Source organism: Suncus etruscus, chromosome 14 (assembly GCF_024139225.1).
Source record: "Suncus etruscus isolate mSunEtr1 chromosome 14, mSunEtr1.pri.cur, whole genome shotgun sequence".
Classification (NCBI taxonomy): Eukaryota; Metazoa; Chordata; class Mammalia; order Eulipotyphla; family Soricidae; genus Suncus; species Suncus etruscus.
In genome coordinates, this window is record NC_064861.1 from 89,002,222 (window position 1) to 89,024,005 (window position 21,784).

The following is a 21,784-nucleotide window of genomic DNA, read 5'->3' on the forward strand; positions in this document are numbered from 1 at the left end:
TAGGAAGTTTGAAAGTTGGGGTGACCAGACCTGATGAAGTTTCAGCTTTCTATTTTTTGGAAGACCACACCCAGTGATGCTCAGAGGATACTTCTGGCTCTGCTCTCAGGGATCACTCCTGGAGGTGCTCAGGGAACCCTATAGGATGCTGGGGATGAAACCCCGGGTTGGTCTTATGCAAGGCAAAGATAACTGTCTCCTCACCCTGCTCAATCACATTTGGAGGGGGGCACACCCGGTGGTGCTCAGGGGTTACTCTTGGTTGGCTCTGTGCTCAGAAGTTGCTCTTGGCAGGCTCAGGGGACCATATGGAATGCCGGGGATCAAACCCAGGTCCATCCGTGCAAGGCAAATGCTCTACCACTAAACTATCTCTCCAGCCCATTCACTTTCAACACCATTTAATTTTTTGTTTCTTTGCTTGTTTGGACCACACCTAGCAGTGCTCAGGGGTAACTCCCGGCTCTACACTCAGGAATCACTCCTGGCAGACTTGGGGGACTCTACAGGATGCCAGAGATGGAATCTAGGTTAGCTGCATGCAAGACAAACATCTTCCCACAGTCCTGTCGTCATTCAGGCCCTGAGGCTTTTAGCTTTCTCTTGGAGTGAAAGCCTGGAAAGGCCAGTAAGGATCCCCCAACTTCCATTTACAGGCTTGGATTGAGTCACCTTTTCCTGGGTTCCCTCCGGCTGTTTCCATGGGACAAACGGAAATAACCAGGGGACAGAGGATAGCTGATGTTTTGGCATGCCTTCAAGAACTAGACTGGCCTGGGGCCGGAGAGATAGTGAGGTAGGGCGTTTGCCTTTACATGCAAAAGACAGTAGTTTGATTCCCGGCATCCCATATGGTTCCCCGAGCCTGCCAGGAGCGATTTCTGAGCATAGAGCCAGGAGTAACCCCCAGCACTGCCAGGTATGACTCAAAAACAAAAAACAAAAAACAAAAACAAAAACAAAAAAAAAACAGGGGCAGGAGAGATAGCATGGAGCTAAGGCGTTTGCCTTTCACGCAGAAGAATGGTGGTTCAAATCCTGGCATCCCATATGGTCCCCTGAGCCTGCCAGGAGCGATTTCTGAGCAGAGCCAGAAGTAACCCCTGAGCGCTGCGGGTGTGACCCCAAAACAAAACAAAACAAAACAAAACAAAAAAAACTAGCCTGGCCTTCCAATACTCTCCTGCATTCATTCCACCTGATCCTCTGGGGCCTTAGCAGATCAGGGGGTCCTGGGGAAGATGGGGACCAGCCAGGCAGAGGTGCCCAGGTCTATGAGGGGATCAAAGGGTCGTAAGTGGAGCTCTAAGGATCTTTGGAGTGGTACAAATCTCAAATTCTGCATTTGCTCTGAGTGAGGGAGTGCGAAGGGATGCATTCCAGGGGATGCCTGTGTGTCTGCTCCCCAGTCTGAGCCTTACCAACCTACCCTGGGGAACACAACAGTGCCCCAGCCACCTAAATTTTGATTCAGTTCATTCCCAGAGCTTCCGTCTAAATGGGGTAGGGGAGGAGGAAAGGGTGCCCCTGTGGGCAGGGCTGAGAAAGTATAGGGCAGACTTCCTGGAGGTGACTTCAGGAAAAATCTTCACTCCCATGTGGCAGTTGTTTCCTGGGTCCCACTAGGCCTCTGGGCAGACAGACCTTCTGCCCCTTCATGCCCAAGCTGACTTGAAATCTGGAACCTCAAATCTAAGGCAGCAGGTCCATCTCCCAACATGCCCGGCCACCGGGTTCTGACCCATATCAAGGGCTATCTGGTGACCAGCCTCTTAACACCCCCTCCATCAGTCTGGGCAGGATACGGCCAGTGGCCTGTGACCTGTGACCCCTCCAAGCTGACCCCTCACTAGGCTCCGCATTCTTGCCCCTGGGCGCCACCTCCCTTCCCCCCCCCCCCCACTCACCTGCTCCTGCCAGCCCGGCTGCCTGCCCTTCCCCCCAAGACAGGAGGCTGTACAGGGGAGAAGGAGGGAGGCAGGGGGTGTGCATTCCTGGGATTCTCTGCAAGGGGGGGAGCAAGGGAGGACCCGAAGGGAGCGCCCCAACTCCTACCGGTGTCTGGAATGACACCAGGTGCAATCTGGGGGTGCAATCCTTTCGCTTTAGATGACTTGGAAGCAGGTTCCAGGCCGCTGCCCTGGAGAGAGTGGAGGCCCTGGCAAGGAAGGCCATGAGGGAAGGAGACTGGGCATGTCCAGCCCGGCTGGGGGTGGCTGGTTTGGGGGGGGGGCTAGTGCAGACTGTTTTGGAAAGAGGGGGTCCCCAGTGATGTGGGGAGGAAGGATACTGGGGATGTGGAGATGTGGACCAGGCCTGAGATTCCCCCCAGACACCCTCCCAGCCCCATTAAGCCTCAGAGGGGAGAATGGGGGGCCCCCTGCTCCCAGCTCAGCCAGACCCCTGATCCTGTCCAGTCCAGTCCACTCGGATCCCCGAGACAGGACACCGGCCAAACTGGTCTGACGGGTAGGTCCAGGGGCGCAGGGCCCGGCCGGGGGCGCTGGGGGGCTGCGGAAGGCCAGCGCGCCCGTGGATCGCTGGGAGGTCCGCTCCGGGCAGTGGGAGGTCCTGGCCCGAAGCCCGGTTTCGGGGGGATCAGGGGGGGCTGCAAGGCGGGACTGGATGGGGCGGGGCCGCCGGGGGTGGGGCCTCCCGGTCCTCCCGGGCCCACGGCTCAGTCGCCGCCGCGCTGCGATCATGGAGCCCCCGGACGCAAGGGCCGGGGATCACCGGGCCCCACGGCTGCTGGCGCTGGCGCTGCTTTTAGGGGCGCATCCAGGTAGGGCCGGGGACACCCGGCTGGGGGACGGGGACCCCGGGAAAAGGAAGGACATGGGGGGCGGGGAGCAAAATCTGGGGAGGAATCTGGGAATATTCAGGCGCGGTGGGTGGGTCCCCCCCCCAAGACACCCCCAGTGCACAGGCTCCAGGGAATGGGAACCCCCTGAGATGTCAGCCCCTTCCCACTCAGGGACAGCCCCCCCCCAGTTCTCTCCCGACCCCCACATGCTCCGCTGCTACTGCAGACCCGGGTTCTTCCAGCTTTCCAGCCTCCTCTCCAAGGCTCTCTCAAGTTTGCAAAGGGTTACTAACTGACTTGGGGCTGGAAAACAGTGGGGTACCCTCACTTATGGGGGTCCCCCTGCTAGATTCAGAATAATTCAGACACCCCCCCCAAAAAAAATCCCACTTCTCCAGGGCCCCGACCCAGGCCTGGTAGTCATAGAACAGAACAAGTGGTTTTTTTTGGGGGGGAGGCTGATCTGGGGGGTGTTACACCTGCTGCCTGGCCAGTGCAAGGGACAGACCAGAGAGGGAGGCCCTAGGGAAACTGGAAGGGACATTTCCTCTCGCTCTCTACCTGTTTGTCTGTCTATCCTGGGTGGCGAAGACCCAGGCCTGACTCCCCGAGCCCTGGGGAACAGCAGGGTAAAACATGGGTCCCCCCTGGGCAGGGCAGGGCAGGGCCGGGCAAGATGGGCGGGGAAGGGAAGGGAGGGGAAAGTTGTAAAGGCAGCTGATGCCAGGCTGGGAGGGAGGTGGTCCCCCAGAGGGACTCTGACTGCCTATGTCCTGGGGTGCCCACATCCCATCTCTCTGGGGACCTTTCCCTGGGCCTACAGACACCCCCTCTCGTTCCTTGTACCTTCCCTTCTTACCTGCTCTAGGTAGGGGAGACTGCATGATAGGAATGATCTAGAGGTACATACAGTACATGTCTAGGAGGTGGGAGGCCCCAGGTTTGATCCCTCAATCTCCCACTCTGTCTGCACCTCCTAAACACTGCCTACACCCACTGAGCACTGTCCCAAGCAGCCCTCCAGTCCTGTCCCCCATCTCACTACCTTGAGCACCCTCAGCCCAAATCAGGCTGAGTTCCACTGAGAGTGGCCCTAAGTCCCCCAGCACCAGGGGGGGAGGGGTCCCCTATAAAATTGAAGAAATGAGAGAGGGGGGCCGGGACGGGCAGGGGGCTCTGGCGCCAGGCGGGCAGGTCTGAGCCAGCCTGTCCCTCCCACATTCCTGCAACCTGCCCAGCCCTGTCCCCCCTCACCACCCCCACACACCCATCCCATCCCGCCGCAGCCCACACCCCATGAAGGAGCGCCCGCCTGCCCGGGGCTGAGGAGACAGAGCAGGCGAGGGAGATTCAGGAGAGGCTGAGATGGAGGCCCTGGGGCTCCCAGGAACGGACCTGGCCCTCACCTCAGAGGACAGCCAGGCCTCCCTCTTCCCCAGGACATTTGGAAAAAGGAAGGAAAAGGCGTTTACCCCAATGGCTGGAGGCCCCTGTGGGCTCAGACGGCCTCAACTGCAACTGAGGGCAGCTGGGTCTGAGGGAGGAGGGGATGAACTCCTGGATCTGAGGGAGGAGGCTGGGGGTGGACCCCTGAATCTGAGGGAGGAAGCTGAGAGTGGACCCCTGGATCTGAGACAGGAGGCTGGGGTGGACCCCTGAGTCTAAGGGAAGAAGCTGAGAGTGGACCCCTGGATCTGAGGGAGGAGGCTAGGGATGGACCCCTGAATCTGAGGGAGGAAGCTGAGAGTGGACCCCTGGATCTAAGGCAGGAGACTGGGGTGGATCCCTGGGTTTGAAGGAGGAATCAGGGATGAATTCCTGGGTCTGAGAGAGGAGGGCACCCGTCTGGACTTTCTCCACGGTTGCTGTCCCACAGGTGTCCGGGCTGAGGTGAAAGTGTCGTTGCCTTCCCTGGTGGAGGTGATGAGAGGGGAAACGGTAACGCTGGACTGTCGGCCTGTGGGGACCCAAGACCACTTTGTGCTGGAATGGTTCGTGGTGAGTGTCCTGCCTAGTGGGCAGGGGAGGGGTAGAGGGCCGGAAGTCGAGACCCTAAGAAGCTGCCCCCTGCCCCCCACTCCCTCCACACAGCCCTGTAAAGCTGCTGAGGGCTTTTCTTCTGGAATAATTGAGACCCAGTAAGGAATAGGGACTCAGGGTCAGAGTGATAGCACAGTGCAGAGGGTGCTTGCCTTGCACATGGCCAACCAGGGTTCAATCCCTGGCACCCCATTTGGTCCCTGAGCACTACCGAGAGAGAGAGAGAGAGAGAGAGAGAGAGAGAGAGAGAGAGAGAGAGAGAGAGAGAGAGAGAGAGAGAGAGAGAGAGAGAGAGAGAGAGAGAGAGAGAGAGAGAGAGAGAGAGAGAGCGCAGAGCCAGGAGTCAGCCCTGAGCATCACCAGATGTGGCCCCCAAACAACAAAAGGACACCAGTCTCTTAGGGGCCCCCTGGTGTCGAGGTACAGGGGAGACTGGAACCAAGTTCCTAAAAAAGTATTGGCTGGATCTGAGAGAACGCACAGAGACACTAAAGGAACAAGCCCCAGGGTGCCAGGAAAGAGAGCGGGAAGCCAGAGAGGGCAAGGGACTAGTGGGGGAGCAGGAACGCCCCCCACACTGAGACCTGTCCCACCTCCAGATGAACCGTTCTGGGGTCCGCCACCGCCTGGCCTCTTCGGAGCAGAAGGGCTCCCGGGTGGTGCATAACAAAGTACACGACTCACGGGGCCGCAGCCCCCCGTACCAGATGGACTCCCAGGGGCGCCTGGTGCTGGCCGACACGCAGGTGGGCGATGAAAGCGATTATGTGTGTGTAGTGACCGTCGGAGCGGTGGACACGGCCGAGGCCACCACGAGGCTCCTCCTGTTTGGTGAGTGTCCTGTTCTCCTAGGGAGAAAGAATCTAGGGGGGGATGTGAAGCCAGAGAAGGGACCCCTGATAATACCATCTCCCTCCCCTCACCCCTCTGTAACAGCCAAACCAGAGGCCACCCAGGTCAGCCCCAACACTGGGACACTGTCGGTGACAGAGGACTTTCCTCAGGAGGTACTGGGCTTTGGAGCTGGGGCCCCACCTGGACCCTCGGGGACTCTGTCTCCAGGGGTCCTGGAGCAAGAGGGGACCCGGCTTCGACTTCAGGGCCTGGTATCTGCTTCAGATCGCCACCTGCAGGAGCCTCAATGGAAACCCCATGCCCCGGATCAGCTGGTACCGAAATGGGCAGCAGTTGGAGGTGCCCACGGAGGTGAATCCAGGTGAGGTGGAGGAGGCCCAGCTGGCGTGGGTTGGGGTACGCATCTCGGGCCTGTGGGGATCCCTGGCTGAGCATCTCTGCTGTCTCCCAGATGGGTACATGACCAGCCGCACAGTGCGGGAGGCCTCGGGACTGCAGTCGCTCACCAGTGTCCTCTACCTGCGACTCCACAAGGAGGACCGTTCGTCCAGCTTCCACTGTGTAGCGGAATACCGCCTGCCCAAAGGCCAAATCGATCGGCTCGACAGCGCCCCCTTCAGCCTCACCCTGCACTGTGAGTCGACCCAGGGCACCCCCACACCCCCAAACCTAGAGACAGTTGCCTGCCTGCCCCCAGACATACACATAATCTCACCGGGCCCGAACACCCACACTGAGCTCTAATCCTTACCCTGGTGGGTTCTGAAAAAAAAACACAAAAAACAACAACAACACATGCACCTGGGCTTTATTTCTGTGCAATGCCTTGCACAGGTTCAATCCTCGGCATCCCATATGGTCCCTCGAGCCTGCCAGGAGCTATTTCTGAGCGAAGACCCAGGAGGAATCCCTGAGCGCCTCCGAATGTGGCCCAAAATAAATTAAAAAAAAAATGCATCTGAGCCTTGAAATAGTGGCTGGAGGGGTTTGGTGGTGGCTGGAGCCATAAAAACAGCAGCCCATAAGATACTAACTTTGCATGTGGCTCGCTGAGTTCGATTCCCAGAACTCCAGGTGGACCCCTGAGCCCCGCCATGAGTGATGGCTGAGTGCAGAGCCAGGAGTAAGCCCCAGGAGGGCTTTCCAAAAAATGGGATATTGATCTCTGACCTTCCACCCATCATTCAAGCCTAGCCTCATTGCCTACAACTTGACCTTCATTCATCCTTGCACCTGCCTATGAGCCATCCTTTCCCACAGATCCCACGGAGCATGTAAACTTCTGGGTGGGCAGTCCAGCCACCACGGAAGGCTGGGTGCGCGAGGGGGACTCTGTGCAGTTGTTCTGCAGGGGCGATGGCAGCCCGAGCCCCGAGTATACCTTCTTTAGACTCCAGGTGAGTCCCCCTAACTTGGCACCCACTTCTGCTGTGGGATCTGGTCTGGTGACTGGGTGGGTGGGGGGTCCTGACTTGGCCTGATGCCTAATGAGGCTAAATAAGGGTCACTGGCCCCTTCTTCTGGGGGGCTTAGGCATGGCAGGGCCCCAGCTGCCTCCTGAGCCAAACCCCTCTCTTCCCTTTGACACAGGGTGGGCAGGAGCTCACGCTGAAGTCCAACCTTGCGGGGAACCTCACACTGGAGGGGGTGCAGAGGGGCCAGAGCGGGACTTATGGCTGCCGCGTGGAGGACTATGATGCCCCGGAAGACGCAGAGCTCTTCCAGACGCTGGAGCTGCGTGTGGCCTGTGAGTGTTCTGGGGAACCCCGATATTCTGACCCCACTCTGGCTGGGTCTCTGGGCCAGCCCGAGTCAGATGTTATGTGTCCTCTCCACCCAGTCTTTTATTTTGGGTTACTCCTGGCTCTGCACTCAGAAATCACTCTCAGCAAGCTCAGGGGACCATATGGGATGTCAGGCATAGAACCCGGGTCTGTTCCAGGTCAGCCGTGTGCAAGGCAAATGCCTTACCATTATGCTATCTCTCCAGCCCTTCACCCACTTCTCAACTCTCAGTCGCTTCCTCTGGAAAGTTCTTTGCAAAGCTCAAACCAGCCTCCCACTGCCTAGAACCTGACATGGCTCCCCTGGGATCTGAAGACACACAAACCAGTCTCTGCCTAAACTCAGAGGTTCACCACAGGGACCCTTCTGTCCTCTCCAAGCTTCTCTCCCGGGACTTGACTTGTCAGAGTCCCCTCCACTCCACCCTCCCTTACCTTTCCCTTGTCCTCTCCTCTCCCCTTCCCTTCTCCCCATTCCTCCCTCCACTTACCTCCCCTGCCCTTCCATTCCCTCCTCTCCCCTCTCCCTTCCCCTCCTTTCCCCTCCCCTTCTCCTCTTCCTGCCTCCCCCTTCCCTTTCCTTCTTCCCACCCCCCTCCTTTCCTTTCCTCCCTTCTTCTTTTTTGGGTCACACACCCTAGTGCTCCCAAACTTCTCCCAGCCCATCTGGCAGTGCTTAGCAGCTATTCCCAGCTCAAACTTTTGAGGCCAATACTGGTTGTGCTCACTCGAGGGATCCTATCGTTCTGGGGGTTGAATTCAGGCTTCTGCATGATGCCCTCTCCCTTCCATTGTGCTTCCCCAGACCTCAACCCTCCTTCCTAACCCCTCCCTGGGCTCAGTCACCAAAAAAGAAGCCTGCTGGTGCCCGGCCCAGTGCTCGCCTCTGATCCTCACACACCCCCTTTCCTTTCCTTGGGGGGGCCACACCCGTTTGATGCTCAGGTGTTATTCCTGGCTATGCGCTCAGAAATCGATCCTGGCTTGCAGGGAGGGACCATATGGGACGTCGGGGGATCGAACCACGGTCCGTCCTAGACTAGTGCTTGCAAGGCAGACGCCTTACCTCTAGTGCCACCTCTCCTGCCCCACACCCCCTTTTCTGTGCCCGCTGCCAAGGGCACATATGGGACAGTCTCATGTCCCCACCAACACAGAGCTTCTGGCCCAGGGGCGCCAATGAGGCCTAACCCAGCGGGAGGGGGTCACTGGTAGCAGGACAGAGGGCAGGGAGACCGCTCAAAGGACTAAAGCACGCAGATTTTGTGCAATCAGCCCTGGGTTGATTCCCACACTCCGCCCTGCATGTTCTGCAAGTCCCATCAGGACGGAGCAGCTCCATTCTACCCCCTCCAAACCCCCCCCTTCCTCGAGCACTGCTAAGGAGCACCCCTCCCCCTGCTAAGGAGTCAGTAGAACAAAGGGGTAATGACTCTAGAATTGGTGTCACGGGCTTCATTATTCCACGGGAAGCAGATTGTGACTCAGAGACGGAGGCAGGAAGTTTAGGACCCACAAGTGTTGGGGGGCAGGAGAGGGCGGAGGGAGATGTTGGCGGCCGAATAAACAAGGGCTCAGGTGGCCGCCCCAGGATGAGCCCCATAAAAGGGGGGTGTGACTTTCCACTCCACACACCCCCCCCATTCATGCTTGTTCGGGTCTGAGCAGGTCCCGAGGAGTGGCTGGCAGCTGAAGGCTGACAGCTGTCATCTTTCTCAGCAGCTGGGCCCATGGCTGTGAGGGGGCACAGTTGGCCCAGCAGGTGTCTCTGACAAGGGCACCTTTGAGAAGACACCCCAGGATGGGAACAGAAATGCTCAGCGGCTGAGGGGCATTCCAGGGGCAGAAATGGCAGGTGCAAAGGACCTGGGGTCTCTGGGGAGGAGCAGAGCTTGGCGAGAGGAAGCCCTGATGCAGGTGGGGTGGAGTGGGATCCATTTGGCTGCTGAAGACCCTTGGGGTTGATGCGGAGAGTTCTGGGGAGCCACTGCAGGACTTCAGGCAGAGGATAGCTGTGAGCGTGTGCGATGTTGATGTTTCCGTTTTTTGTTTTTTTGTTTTTTTTTTTTTTTTTGGTTTTTTGGGTCACACCCGGCAGTGCTCAGGGGTTATTCCTGGCTCCAGGCTCAGAAACTGCCCCTGGCAGGCACAGGGGACCATATGGGATGCCGGGATTCGAACCGATGACCTCCTGCATGAAAGGCAAACGCCTTACCTCCATGCTATCTCTCCGGCCCCGTTTCCGTTTTCTTGTGTTTCTGTTTTCTTTTTATTTGGGGATTTGGCTGGGGTGGTGCTGGGGACCAAATTCAGACCCCTCTACATGCATGGGACATGCTCGATCCCGGGCCCTGTGGGGACTGGACGAGTCCCTCACAGCTGGGGAAACCCACAGTAGTCAGAGGAGAAAAATGTGGGTGCAGCAGCACAGGGAGAGGCAGGACAGAAAGGAAAGGAAAAGTGGGACCCGAAGAAAAGGCTGATTTAGGCTGGGTGACCAGAGCGGGATGAAAAGTACCCCTGGGAACCCAAGGCTGCATGAACCCTCTGTTAGCTCTGAAGAGGGGGGACACCTTGAGGGGTTACATTCCATAGGAGGTGGGAGGTTTGGCGAGGGACCCCACCTGGCTCACTCTTACTGCTGATATGACCCTTCACATCCGCACCCCAGCTGCCCTGGAGAGACCCTGAGCTAGTGAGGGACCAGGAAGGTGACCATGTGTACCCCTTCTTACAGACCTAGACCCCCTGAAGCTCAGCATTGGGGAGGAGCTGACTGTGCCCCTGAGGGAAAGTGCTGTCGCCAACTGCTCCGTGGAAGGCCTGCCCACACCCGCCCTGCGCTGGACCAAGGTGAGGATAGCCGCCAGGATTCCCCGGGATGCCCCCTTTCTGCCCACCCTCCCTGGCCCTCACCCTCTTGCCTCCGCAGGACTCTGTGCCCCTGGTGGACGGCCCGGTTCTGTCGCTCAGCTCCGTCACATTCGACTCTGCAGGCAACTACACATGTGAAGCATCCATGCCCACCGTCCCTCTTCTAAGCCGCACCCAGAGCTTCAAGCTGTTGGTTCAAGGTTTGGGGGATTCGGGCAACCAGGGGCAATGGGGAGCCAGGATAAGCTAGAGGACTGCAGACCCATGGCTCAGTCTTCCACTTCAATCCTTCTCTTTATTTTTCTTTATCTTTTTGGGGGGTTTTGGGCCACATCCGACAATGCTCAGGGGTCACTCCTGGCAGTGCTCAGGGGACCCTATGGGATGCCAGGGATCAAACCCAGTTGGCTGGGTCCTCTCTGCTTACTGTTTCTCTAGCCCCCTTTTTTTTCCTTTCTCAATTTTTTTAGGGGGTGTTGGTCACACCCAGTGTGTCTCAGGGTTTACTCTTGGCTCTTTGCTCAGAAATAGCTCACGACTGGCTCGGGGGACTACAGGAGAATCCGGGATTCGAACAACCATCCATCCTGGATCGGTTGCGTGCAAAGCAAACGCCCTACCACCGTGCTATTTCTCCTGCCCCTTTCTTCTTCTTTTGGTGGAAGGGTCCCTAACCACTGCTCGGAAGTGGGGGACAGTCACAGTGATGCTTTGTCAACCAGACCCAATGGATAATCCAACACTCAGGATCAGGGATGCTGGCAAGCATCCAGGCACCCTTGGAAAGCATCTTAGTTGGGGATCAAAATCAGGGGCCTTTGTTTTGGGATTTTTTTATAGGGTGGGGTTTGGAGTGCTCAGGGCTTACTCCTGACTCTGTGCTCAGGAATCACTCCTGGAAGGGATCTTATGGGGTATTGGGGATCAAACCCAGGTTGGTTCTCAGCATGCAAAGGATACATACATGTTACCCCACCTCCATGTTTGTTTGGTTTTTTTTTTTTTTTTTTTGGTTTTTGGGCCACACCCGGCGGTGCTCAGGGGTGACTCCTGTCTGTCTGCTCAGAAATAGCTCCTGGCAGGCACGGGGGACCATATAGGACACCGGGATTCAAACCAACCACCTTTGGTCCTGGATCAGCTGCTTGCAAGGCAAACACCGCTGTGCTATCTCTCCGGGCCCACCTCCATGTTTTTCAACACAGACATACCCCTGAGCTATCACCCCGTGTCTGTCTCCTTTCTCCCTCACTCCTTCCTCCTTGTCTCCCTCCTTGCCCACCTCCAGGATCCCCAGAGCTAAGGCCAGAGAAAACTCAGCCCCAAGCTGCGGAGGGCAGTTGGAGAGAGGGGGATGAAGTGACCTTGACCTGCTTGGCCCGTGGCTACCCAGAACCCAAACTCAGCTGGAGCCAGGAGGGTGGCAGTGTAAGCTCAGTAACCCCAAATCCCCGACCTTCCCCAGCCAACACCCATATGATGGGATGGTCCACCCTAAGGACGGGACAGCTTGAACGCCATCCTCAACCCTGCCTCCCACCCCAGCCCGCAGAACCGACTCCCGGCGCACAGGGCTGGGTGAGCAGCACCCTAAAACTCAAAGTGACCAGCGCCCTGAGCCAGCAGGGAGTGTCCTGCGAGGCAGCCAACCCCCACGGGAGTGAACAACACACCTTCCACTTTGGCACAGGTGAGGGTTCAGGGTTCATGGCTGGGCAGGACAGGAGGCCCAGTGGGGCGAGGGCAAGGCGACAGATTCAGCCCTTGCACCTCTGTCCCTTTCTGCAGTGGCCCCCCAGGCTGCCCAGGCTGGGGTGGCCGTCCTGGCCGTGGCTGTCAGCGTGGGCCTCCTGCTCCTTGTGGTGGCCGCCTTCTATTGTATGCGACGCAAGGGGCGCCCCGGATGCTGCCGACGGTCTGAGAAGGGGTCTCCGTGAGTATTCCATCCACATCCCTATTTCCACGCTCCCTCTGCACCCCATTCCCCTGCCACCCTCGCCCAGGAAATACCTACCCACCGCCCTTCCATTCACGCCAGGACATCTCCTCAAGGACCCAAAGTTCCAGAACCATGGGGAACCCAGCTTCACTTCTCTGCACCCTTCTTTGCCTCCCCCATCTTATCCTTATTTCTAGCATTTTTTTTGTTTTTGTTTTTGTTTTTGGTTTTTGGGTCACACCCGGCAGTGCTCAGGGGTTACTCCTGGCTGTCTGCTCAGAAATAGCTCCTGGCAGGCACGGGGGACCATATGGGACACCGGGATTCGAACCAACCACCTTGGGTCCTGGATTGGCTGCTTGCAAGGCAAACGCCGCTGTGCTATCTCTCCGGGCCCTTTATCCTTATTTCTAAGACCACCCTCCACCCAGCCCTGGGCCTCCCTGTCCCATCCTGACCAAGGCAACCTGGACCTGCAGAACCACGCCCCCTCTGCTCTAAGCTCCGCCCCTGTGGCCTATGGTCTATGCTTCACCCCATCTTCTCTATGCTCCGCCCCATTTGCTCTACGCTCCGCCCCCTCTGACTAAGCCCCGCCCACACACCCCATCAGCCCATCTAGGCCCCAAATTCATCCTCATTCCTGGTCCCCTCCAAACCCCAATTGATTCCTGTTCTAATACTCTGTCCCCATCTCCATGAAGACCCCCCTAAAAAAAACCCTGCCACCTTCCTCTCTGATCCACAGCCACCCCCCAAAAGCTTCCCAAACCACTCTAGCCAGCTTGGCACCCAATCCCCGCACCCCAACCTCCAAGGCCAGGAATAGCTCCTTCCTCCCCAGTGGACCCCAAACCCCCACCGGCCCTCCAACCCCAGCTCCTGTCCAGCCTGGATCACTCAGGCCACATGCCGCCTTCTCCCAGCAGGCCTCCAGGAGAGCCTGAGCAGAGCCAGAATGGGGCCGAGCCACCTGAGCAGACTGGACTCCTCCGGGGGGGCCCCTCGGGGTCTGCCCAGCGTGGCAGTGGGGGCTTCCGAGATGAGGTGGGTGAGGTCACCCCGGTGAGGAGGATCAGGGTGGAGCTGGGACAAGCTCCCCCAGGTGCTGGCTGACCCCCTCCCTCTCTCTCCAGTGCTGAACCCCAGAACTCCCCAATGCACCCCCAGAGGCATCCCAGGACCCGCTGCCGAGTGCACAGCCCAGCCGAGGGGACCCGCACCGCCCCTGCCTTCCCTCCCTGGGCCCTCCCTTCCTTCCTCGGCTTTGCTCGGGGAGGGTGCGGGGACCTTCCTCCGGAGCGACTCTCCCAGGCCCCAGAATAGCTCCTGGATCCAAGCCCAGGGCCGGCCTGGTCCCAGGCTGCGGGGGTCGCTGGCCGGCCGGCTCTATTTTTACCTTCTGCCACCACCGCTGGGTCCCCCCACCTGCCACCCCTAGTCTGACACTGGATCCCCCGCCCGCCCCTGCCCCTGCCCCGTGGACACTGGATTCATTCGGAATAAACGCTGCCACCTCCACGCTGCCCTCCGGGAGGGATAGAGGGCAGGTGAGGTGCCAGCTCCGAGCTGACCTCACCCCCGACTAGTCCTGATGTATGTAGGCCAAGAGCGGAGTCCTGATCGGGCCGGCCAAGTGGGGGCTCAGGGTGGGTGGCCAGGCCTTGGGATGGGACCAGAATCCAGCTTGGGAAGTGGGGTGCGGCGACCCCTTTCAGACAAAGCTCCAATCTTGGGCGGCCTGAGTTCCAGAGGGAATAAAACTCGAGCTGTAGAATGAATGGAATTCAGGCCAGAGTCGCCTGGGGGATAGATACGAGGGCGGGTGTGGGGGTGAGGGCCGCCCTAGGGAAGGAGGAGTGACTGCGAGGCACCCAGACAAAGGAGTGGGGGTGGGGAGGTCCAGGAGGTCCTGGAAGGGAGATTGGCTGCAACCCTAAAGTAGAGGAAGCATAAAGAGAAGATGGAAGGCCTTAGGGGCAAGGGGCAGCCTGAGAGAGACTTTGAGATTTTAGGGGGGAGGCAGGAAGAAACCCACAGAATGGGAGGTGCTGGAAGCTGTTCCTGGCTCTGTTCTGGGAAGGGACCCCTGACCCATCCAGGGGACCCTATGTCGAGGTGGGATGTGAACCCCAGTTAGCCTCCTGCAATTAAAAACTCCACAAAACTAACAGTTATTCAATGGAGGAAGTGGATGGGGGCCCCTAAGGCATGCAAACCCCAAGTTTATTTAAACCCCACCCCTTTTCAATAAAAGCCAGAGACTGTACAGCAGGGAAGGGCGCTTTCCTTGCACATGGCTGACCTGGGTTCAATTCCTGGCATTCCAGATGGTCTCCCAAGCCTGCCTAGAAGGATCTCTGAGCTCAGAGCCAGAAGCAAGCCCTGATGAGCAAAGCCGAGTATGACCCCCAAATTAAAAATAAAATAGAGGGGTGGGATGAGAGGGATATTACAGTGGGAAGGGCACTTGCCTTGCACACAACCAATCCAGGTTTGATCCCCGACATTCCATATGGCATCTGCACCCTGCCGGGCATGACTCCTGAGTAACTCCTGCCTTGAGAATCTACAGGTATGCCCCCCAAAAAACAAACATAAATAAATAAATAAATAAATAAGCAAGAGGCCAGAGAGATGAGCCAAAGGGCTGAAGCTCATAATTTGCATATAGGAACCCTGTATGATTTGATATGTATGTTTGATCCCCAACACACATGGGGTGAATCTTGGCAGGAGCAACCCCCAATTACTGAGCTGTGAGGCATCCCCTGCCAAGTGTCTCCCCCAAACAAACCATAAAAGCTAAAACAACAGCAAGGAGGAGGGAAAAAAAGAGCAGTTGGCACTGATGAGCTCAATCCACCAAAGGTCACAGGCCCCCTCAAATCACACCTTTTGGGGAACAAAGCTCTCTGTCTTAGGGTGTGGGGCTTTGAGTTGTACCCAGAGAGAAACAGCAAAAGCCATTGGACATGATGGGTGTGGCTGGCAGTCCCAGATTTGGATGGGAAGACATGCCCAGTGGGCGTGGCCATTAGCATACCCCCTCACTGGGTGTGGTTATCTACAGGACCGCCTCTTTGGGGCGTGGCTACTTGGGGCTTGCTCTGCCCTTCTCCTTCCAATCCCCATTCAACTCACATAAAATCCTTCCAGTCAATTATTTGTCCCCCTATCTGTGTTCCTTTCTTGCCTTCTCTCTAGGGCAAAAATTACTCTTTTAAGGAATATGCAACAGGAGGCCAGAAAAGTAACTCAAGGATTAAGGTGCTTGACTTACATGCAGCAAACCCTATTTTGTTATTGTTTGGGGGACTTCTAGTGGAAATTAGGGCTCACTCCTGGGTCTGCGCTCAGGGATCATTCCTGGCCTGGATTCAGGAAAAATCTGGGAAGCTGGAAATTGAACCCCCTCAGGCAGGGTTCAACCCTTTGCCAGGTGCAAAGCAAGTGCCCTATCGACCCACTGTACTATCTCTTCACCACCCCTTGTGTATCAGCCCTGGCACCACATGGTTCTCTGGCTATCACCCCAAAACCCTACTTCCCCCCATACAACAGGACTCAGGAAGTGGTTTTAACTGCTGCAGTGCATATGCTTTGTATGTGGGCACCCTAGGTTTAATCCCTGGTACCATGTGGTCCCCTAAATACTATGCCCCAAGCATGGAAAAAAATATATTTAAGTGGGGCCAGAGAAATAATAGTGTGGATAAAGTCCTTGCTTACAAGTGGCCAACCCAGATTCAATCCCCAGCACTCAATATGGTCCCTTGAACCTGCAGGATGATCCCTGAGCACAGATCTAGGGGTAAATTCTTAGCATCACCGGGTGTGGCTCAAGAACAGACAAATAAAATGGGTAGAGTACTTGATTTGCACCTGGTAACCCAGGTTCAATCCCTGGCACCCCATAGGGTCCCCAAAACTTTCCTGGCATGATCTCAGAGCATAGAGTCAAAAGAAGAAAAACCTAAGCACCATCTAGTGTGACTTAAAAAATACTTTTTTTAAAGCATCAGCGGGGGGCCAGAGCAATAGCATAGCGGTAGGGCATTTTCCTTGCTCACGGATGGTGGCTCGACTCCCGGCATCCCATATGATCCCCCGAGCCTGCCAGGAGCGATTTTGGAGCACAGAGACAGGAGTAACTCCTGAGCACCGCTGGTGTGACCCAAACCAAAAAATAAATAAACAAATAAATAAATAAATAAATAAATAAAAAGCATCAGTGGAGCCAAAGCTATAGCACAACAGGTAGGTCATTTGCCCTGTACAATAGACCCGGGTTCAGTCCTGATCACCCCATAGGGTCCACTGAGCCTGCAGGAGTGATTCCTGAGCGCAGAGCCAGGAGTAACCTCTGAGTGATGCAAAACAAAACAAAACAAAAAACAGTAGCAAGGACATAGCAGATCATAGGTTGGGAGGAGCTAACAGTATGGATGGAAAGTGTTTTGTTCAAAGTCAAACTCAAAGTCTGTTCAGTTCATGATAATGAAGAGACAGAGGAGGAGCCTAAGGATAAGGGTGTAGTACCCCAAGAACAGGAGAGGGACAGAGGAAAGAAAGGGGCCCTGGGGCCGGGCGGTGGCGCTAAAGGTAAGGTGCCTGCCTTGCCAGCACTAGCCTTGGACGGACTGCGGTTCGATCCCCCGGTGTCCCATATGGTCCCCCAAGCCAGGAGCAACTTCTGAGCACATAGCCAGGAGTAACCCCTGAGCGTTACCGGGTGTGGCCCAAAAACCAAAAAAAAAAAAAAAAAAAAAAAGAAAGGGGCCCTGGATCCAGGTAGAGAGGTAACCAGATATCAGAACAGGAAGACTTCTGGGTACCCCAAGGGGAGTGAACAGATGGCTGGGGGAGGTAGAGAGGACCCCTGGGAGAAAAGGGTTCCCACCTAGCACCTGGTCCCCCCAATTTAATGAAGGGAGGAGGATCCTGGCCCTCTCCCAAGAGGACAACATTTGCATGACATTCCTCATCTGCCTAGCACCCCTAACACTTTGCATACAGATGGCAGCCTGCTTCCTCTCCCCTCTGACCAGTTCTCCTCCATTAGTCTAGAGTCTAGGGATTGGGAAAGGCGATGGGAAGAGGTACAGTTTGGTTTCGGTTTGGGGACTACACCCAGCCATGCTCAGGGATGACTCCTGGCTCTGTGCTCAGGAATTACTTTCTGGCAGTGTTTAGGACACATATAGGATGCTGAGAATCGAACCTGGGTCCACTGCGTGCAAGGCAAGTGCCCTCCCTGCTGTTCTACAGCTCTGGCTCCAGTCACTGGAACCCAGAGAGTACAGGGTGGGGGGTGGAGGGGTGAGGGGTGTTAAGGCCTTGCCTTGAACACAGACAACCCAATTAGTGGTTTGATCCTGGCACCAGATGTGGCCCCCAGAAGCTCCCCCGAGAGTCTAGCGCCAGGAGCAGAGAACCCCAAGCTCCACCGTGGGTGTGGCCTGGAAACCAAAATAATCCAAACTTCTGAACCCTCTTCTCTTCCCTTTCCCTGCCCTTGGAATTTTACCGCATTTCTTTGGGCTTCTGCTGATATTACTAGGAAAGCTATGTTTGGTGGCAAAAAATAAAAGAGGGGAAAAAAAAACCCACCCCAAGCCAAAAACGGCTGCATGACACACGCTCATGAAATAAGTCAGAAGGAGCAAGACAAATAACCAATGATCTCACTCACATGTGGTCTGTAAAGAAACAAAGCGAGGGAACAGACGTGTCCAAGGGAAACAACCCCTTCCACGCTGATAACAGCCCAGAGAGGGCCCAGAAGAATAACTCAAGGCTCCCTCCCAGTGCTTGGAGACCCACAGCGTGTGGCCACAGATCCAGGTGCCCACGATGCCCTGCAGGTGCCCATTTTGGCCAATACTGCCAGGAACTGTAGGAATGAATTGCCAGCCGTTGTGGTTCTATCACAGCCAGGTGTGTATCGGCCCCAGGAAAAATTAAGGTGGGGTTGGAGGAAATATTCGAGATTACCAGGGCTGGGAGGTAATTCCAGCGCCAGGATCTGACTGGAATGCATGTTTCCATCTGGGTTTCATCTCTAGCATCAGCAGGTGCTCCCCAGAGAACCTCTGGGAGTACTGCCAGGTGTGGGAAGGAAAGGAAAGGGAGGGAAGGTAGGAAGACAGGAAGGAAGGGAAGAAGAAAGGAGGGCAAGAGGATGAAGGAAGGAAGAAAGGAAAAGGGGTGAAAAGAAGAAAATAAAGAAGGGGGGGCTGGAGAGATAGCACGTGGTAGAGGGTTTGCTTTGCATGCAGCTGACTCATAATGGACCCAGGTTCCATTCCCCGCATCCCATAGGGTCCCCCCACTGAGCTTCCCAGGAGTGATTTCCAAGTGCAGAGTCAGGAGTAACCCCTGAAAGCCACTGCCGGCCCAAATCCCCTCTTCCCCACAAAAAAGAAAGAAGAGGCCAAGTCATAATTAGCAAGTAGGAAATTTATCTTGCATGCTGACAATCCGGGTTTGATCTCCAGCATCCAATGTATCTCCCAAGCCTGCCAGGAATGATTTCTGAGCTCAGAGCCAGGAGTAATCATTGAGCACTGCCTGGTGTAGCCTAAGAACTAAAAAGAAAGAAAAGAAGGGAAGGAAAGGACAGAGGGAGGAAGGATGGAGGGAAAAAGAAATGAAGGAAGAAAGACAGGAAGGAAGGAGGGAAGGAAGGAAGGAAGGAAGGAAGGAAGGAAGGAAGGAAGGAAGGAAGGAAGGAAGGAAGGAAGGAAGGAAGGAAGGAAGGAAGGAAGGAAGGAAGGAAGGAAGGAAGGAAGGAAGGGGAAGGAAGGAAGGAAGGAAGGAAGGAAGGAAGGAAGGAAGGAAGGAAGGAAGGAAGGAAGGAAGGAAGGAAGGAAGGAAGGAAGGAAGGACAAGAAGATGGTTCAAAGGTCAGAGCACAGAATTTTATGGAGGAGACCTGGTTTGATCCTTATTTCATGTTTCCCTGAGCACGGAATTGAAAGTAGTCCCTAAGCACTGCTGGGTATGGCCCCCAGATCAAACCAAATAGCCAGATTGCCTCAGGATGGGGGGTAAATAACAGGGAAGGGTCTTCTGATCCTCTGTCATAAACTGGTCCCATTACACTCCGAAATATGTGACATTTACATCCTTGTAAGCTAAGTTTACCACAATGAATTAATGCACTTTTGGTTTGGGGCCACACGAGGTGGTGCTTACTGTTCAGGGATCACTCCTGCTGGTGCTTTAGGGTGTACCAAAGGTGCTTCTGGGGTTCAAGCCCAAGTCAGCCAGGTGCAAGGCAAGCTTTTTAGCCACTTTACTCTTTCTCCAGCTGTCCCCCTCCCTTGCATAAACCATTTTTATTTAGTGTATATGAAAATGGAAATGTCGTCATTCATACAGCCATTCATTTTCTTTGTATTCATATACGAAGGTTTGTGCCTTCAGGTATAGCTGGATCTAGGAGCTTAAAACTCTCAGCTGTCCTGGACTCAGAAAGATAGGTCATACAGGGGTCAAGGTACCTGACTGCTTGGGGAGGAGGGATCAAAGTAATCCTGACAGGGTCCCAGCATCCCTGAACTGCCAGTCTCATTGACTGAGAAATCATGATCTGCGGGGCCTCTTGTGAACCACTTGGGAAACATACACCCTGAAAAAAAGAAAGAAAGAAAAAAAAAAGAAAGAAACACAACCGGTTTCTCAGTGCCACTGTCCTCTTTGCCAAGACAGGTTCTTTTATGTCCAGAGCCCCAGAGTTCCAGATTTTACCCCATCAGCACACAAAGCCCATAGAAAGAGGGTGGCTCTGGATCTGGGAGCTGGCTCAGTCAGTAAGACACATGACTTGCATGTCCAAATCCCAAATTCAATCCTAGGCATCCCATGGTATTTGCACCCCGCAGCATGGTCCCTGGAAGACTGCCAGGAGAGTCCCCTGAGCCTGGCCCAAAAAACAAACAAGAAAAGGGTGTTCTGGGGGTGATGGAAGAGGTAATACAGAAGTTAGGGCATTTGCCTTGCATGCGGCCAACTATGGTACGAATTTCTGGCACCACAAATGATCCCCAGAGCAACACTGAAGATCATTTCTGAGGACAGACCCAGAAACAACCTCCAACCACCGCTAGGAATGGCCCCCTGCAAAAATAAAAGATGGAGGGGTCGGAGAGATAGCATGGAGGTAAGGCGTTTGCCTTGCATGCAGAAGGACGATGGTTTGAATCCCGGCATCCCATATGGTCCCCTGTGCCTGCCAGGGGCAATTTCTGAGCATAGAGCCAGGAGTAACCCCTGAGCACTGCCGTGTGTGACCCCCCCCAAAAAAAAAAGAAAAGATAGGACCAGAGAGATAGCACAGCAGTAAGGCGTTTGCCTTGCAAGCAGCCAATCCAGGTCAGACAGTGGTTCGAATTCCAGCATCCCATATGGTCCCCTGTGCCTGTCAGGAGTAACCCCTGAGCGCCTCTGGGTGTGACCCTCCCGAAAATAAAAGAAAAGGAAAAGCTAAAAGCTGTCTCCTTCCTTTTTGGGGTTGGGGTGGGAACACACCTGGCTGTGCTCAGAGCTTAACCCTCGCTGTGCTCAGGGATTATTCCTGGTGAGGTGTGGGGGACCATATGGGCTGCTGGGGATCAAACTCATCAACTGCTAGTAAGGCAAGTGCCCTCCCAGCTTTTCTATGGCTCCGACCCCAACATCTAAGCAATCATCTCATAGCTACTTCTTGTTGGTTAGGATTGGGCCACACCCACTTGGCCAAACCAATCCGAGGCCAGAGAGAGCATCAAGAGCTCTGAAAGGGTCCAGCATCTTGCCAGCCTCACTTGAAGACACTGGAACATAATATTGGGGTTCCCCTTGCAGGGGTCTCAAACTTGAGGCCCTCGGGCCATTTGCGGCCCTTTGTACAACATTCTGTGGCCCTGCCCTAGAGGAATCTTTTTTTGTTTTGTTTTAGTTGTTTGGGTCACACACCCCCAATGTTCAAGGCTTACTACTGACTTTGCACTCAAGGATCACCCCCGACTTTGCCTCCTGCGGCACCCAGGTAAATTAAATTTGAGACCCCTGCAAGTTAAGGAAACTAGGTAGGGGCTGGAGTAGGGGCTCAAGGAGGACCGAGCACGTCTTGCATGTTGGTAGGTCTGAGGGTCTTTTTGCCCTGACACTGCAAGGGGATGACACTCCCCTGCATCCAACACAAAACCTGGAGTAGCCCCTGAACACAGCTGGGGATGGTCCCACACCCATGGGGGGGTTTCTGATCCAGGAGACCAGAAAACTACGTAAAGAATGGGTTTCTGGAGTGGCACTGGCCACTCCAGCTGGAACCCTGGGATCTTGTTGCCCCTGGTACTTCCATGAAAGGCCTTTGCTGGGCTTCCTTAATATTTGGGGGTCAGCTCCCCAGGTCAGCTCCAGTGCTCAGCCTGGGGCATGTGACCCATGACTGAGGGGAGAGCCCTCGTGACTGACCTCTCCCCACCCAAGATCTCCTTCCAC

General features: G+C 55.6%; 1 protein-coding gene across 1 annotated transcript; it reads left to right on the forward strand.

Moving 5' to 3' along the window:
• The first annotated feature begins 2,650 nt into the window (after positions 1-2,650).
• On the forward strand, positions 2,651-13,873 carry BCAM (basal cell adhesion molecule (Lutheran blood group)). The gene is made up of 15 exons (XM_049787261.1): positions 2,651-2,782; positions 4,680-4,801; positions 5,443-5,674; positions 5,780-5,850; positions 5,963-6,059; positions 6,150-6,332; positions 6,959-7,095; positions 7,289-7,445; positions 10,220-10,335; positions 10,415-10,556; positions 11,645-11,784; positions 11,902-12,046; positions 12,145-12,289; positions 13,225-13,342; positions 13,432-13,873. The coding sequence occupies exons 1-15, from the start codon at positions 2,701-2,703 to the stop codon at positions 13,435-13,437; spliced, it is 1,893 nt and encodes a 630-aa protein (XP_049643218.1). The 5' UTR covers positions 2,651-2,700; the 3' UTR covers positions 13,438-13,873.
• The last annotated feature ends 7,911 nt before the right edge of the window (positions 13,874-21,784 follow it).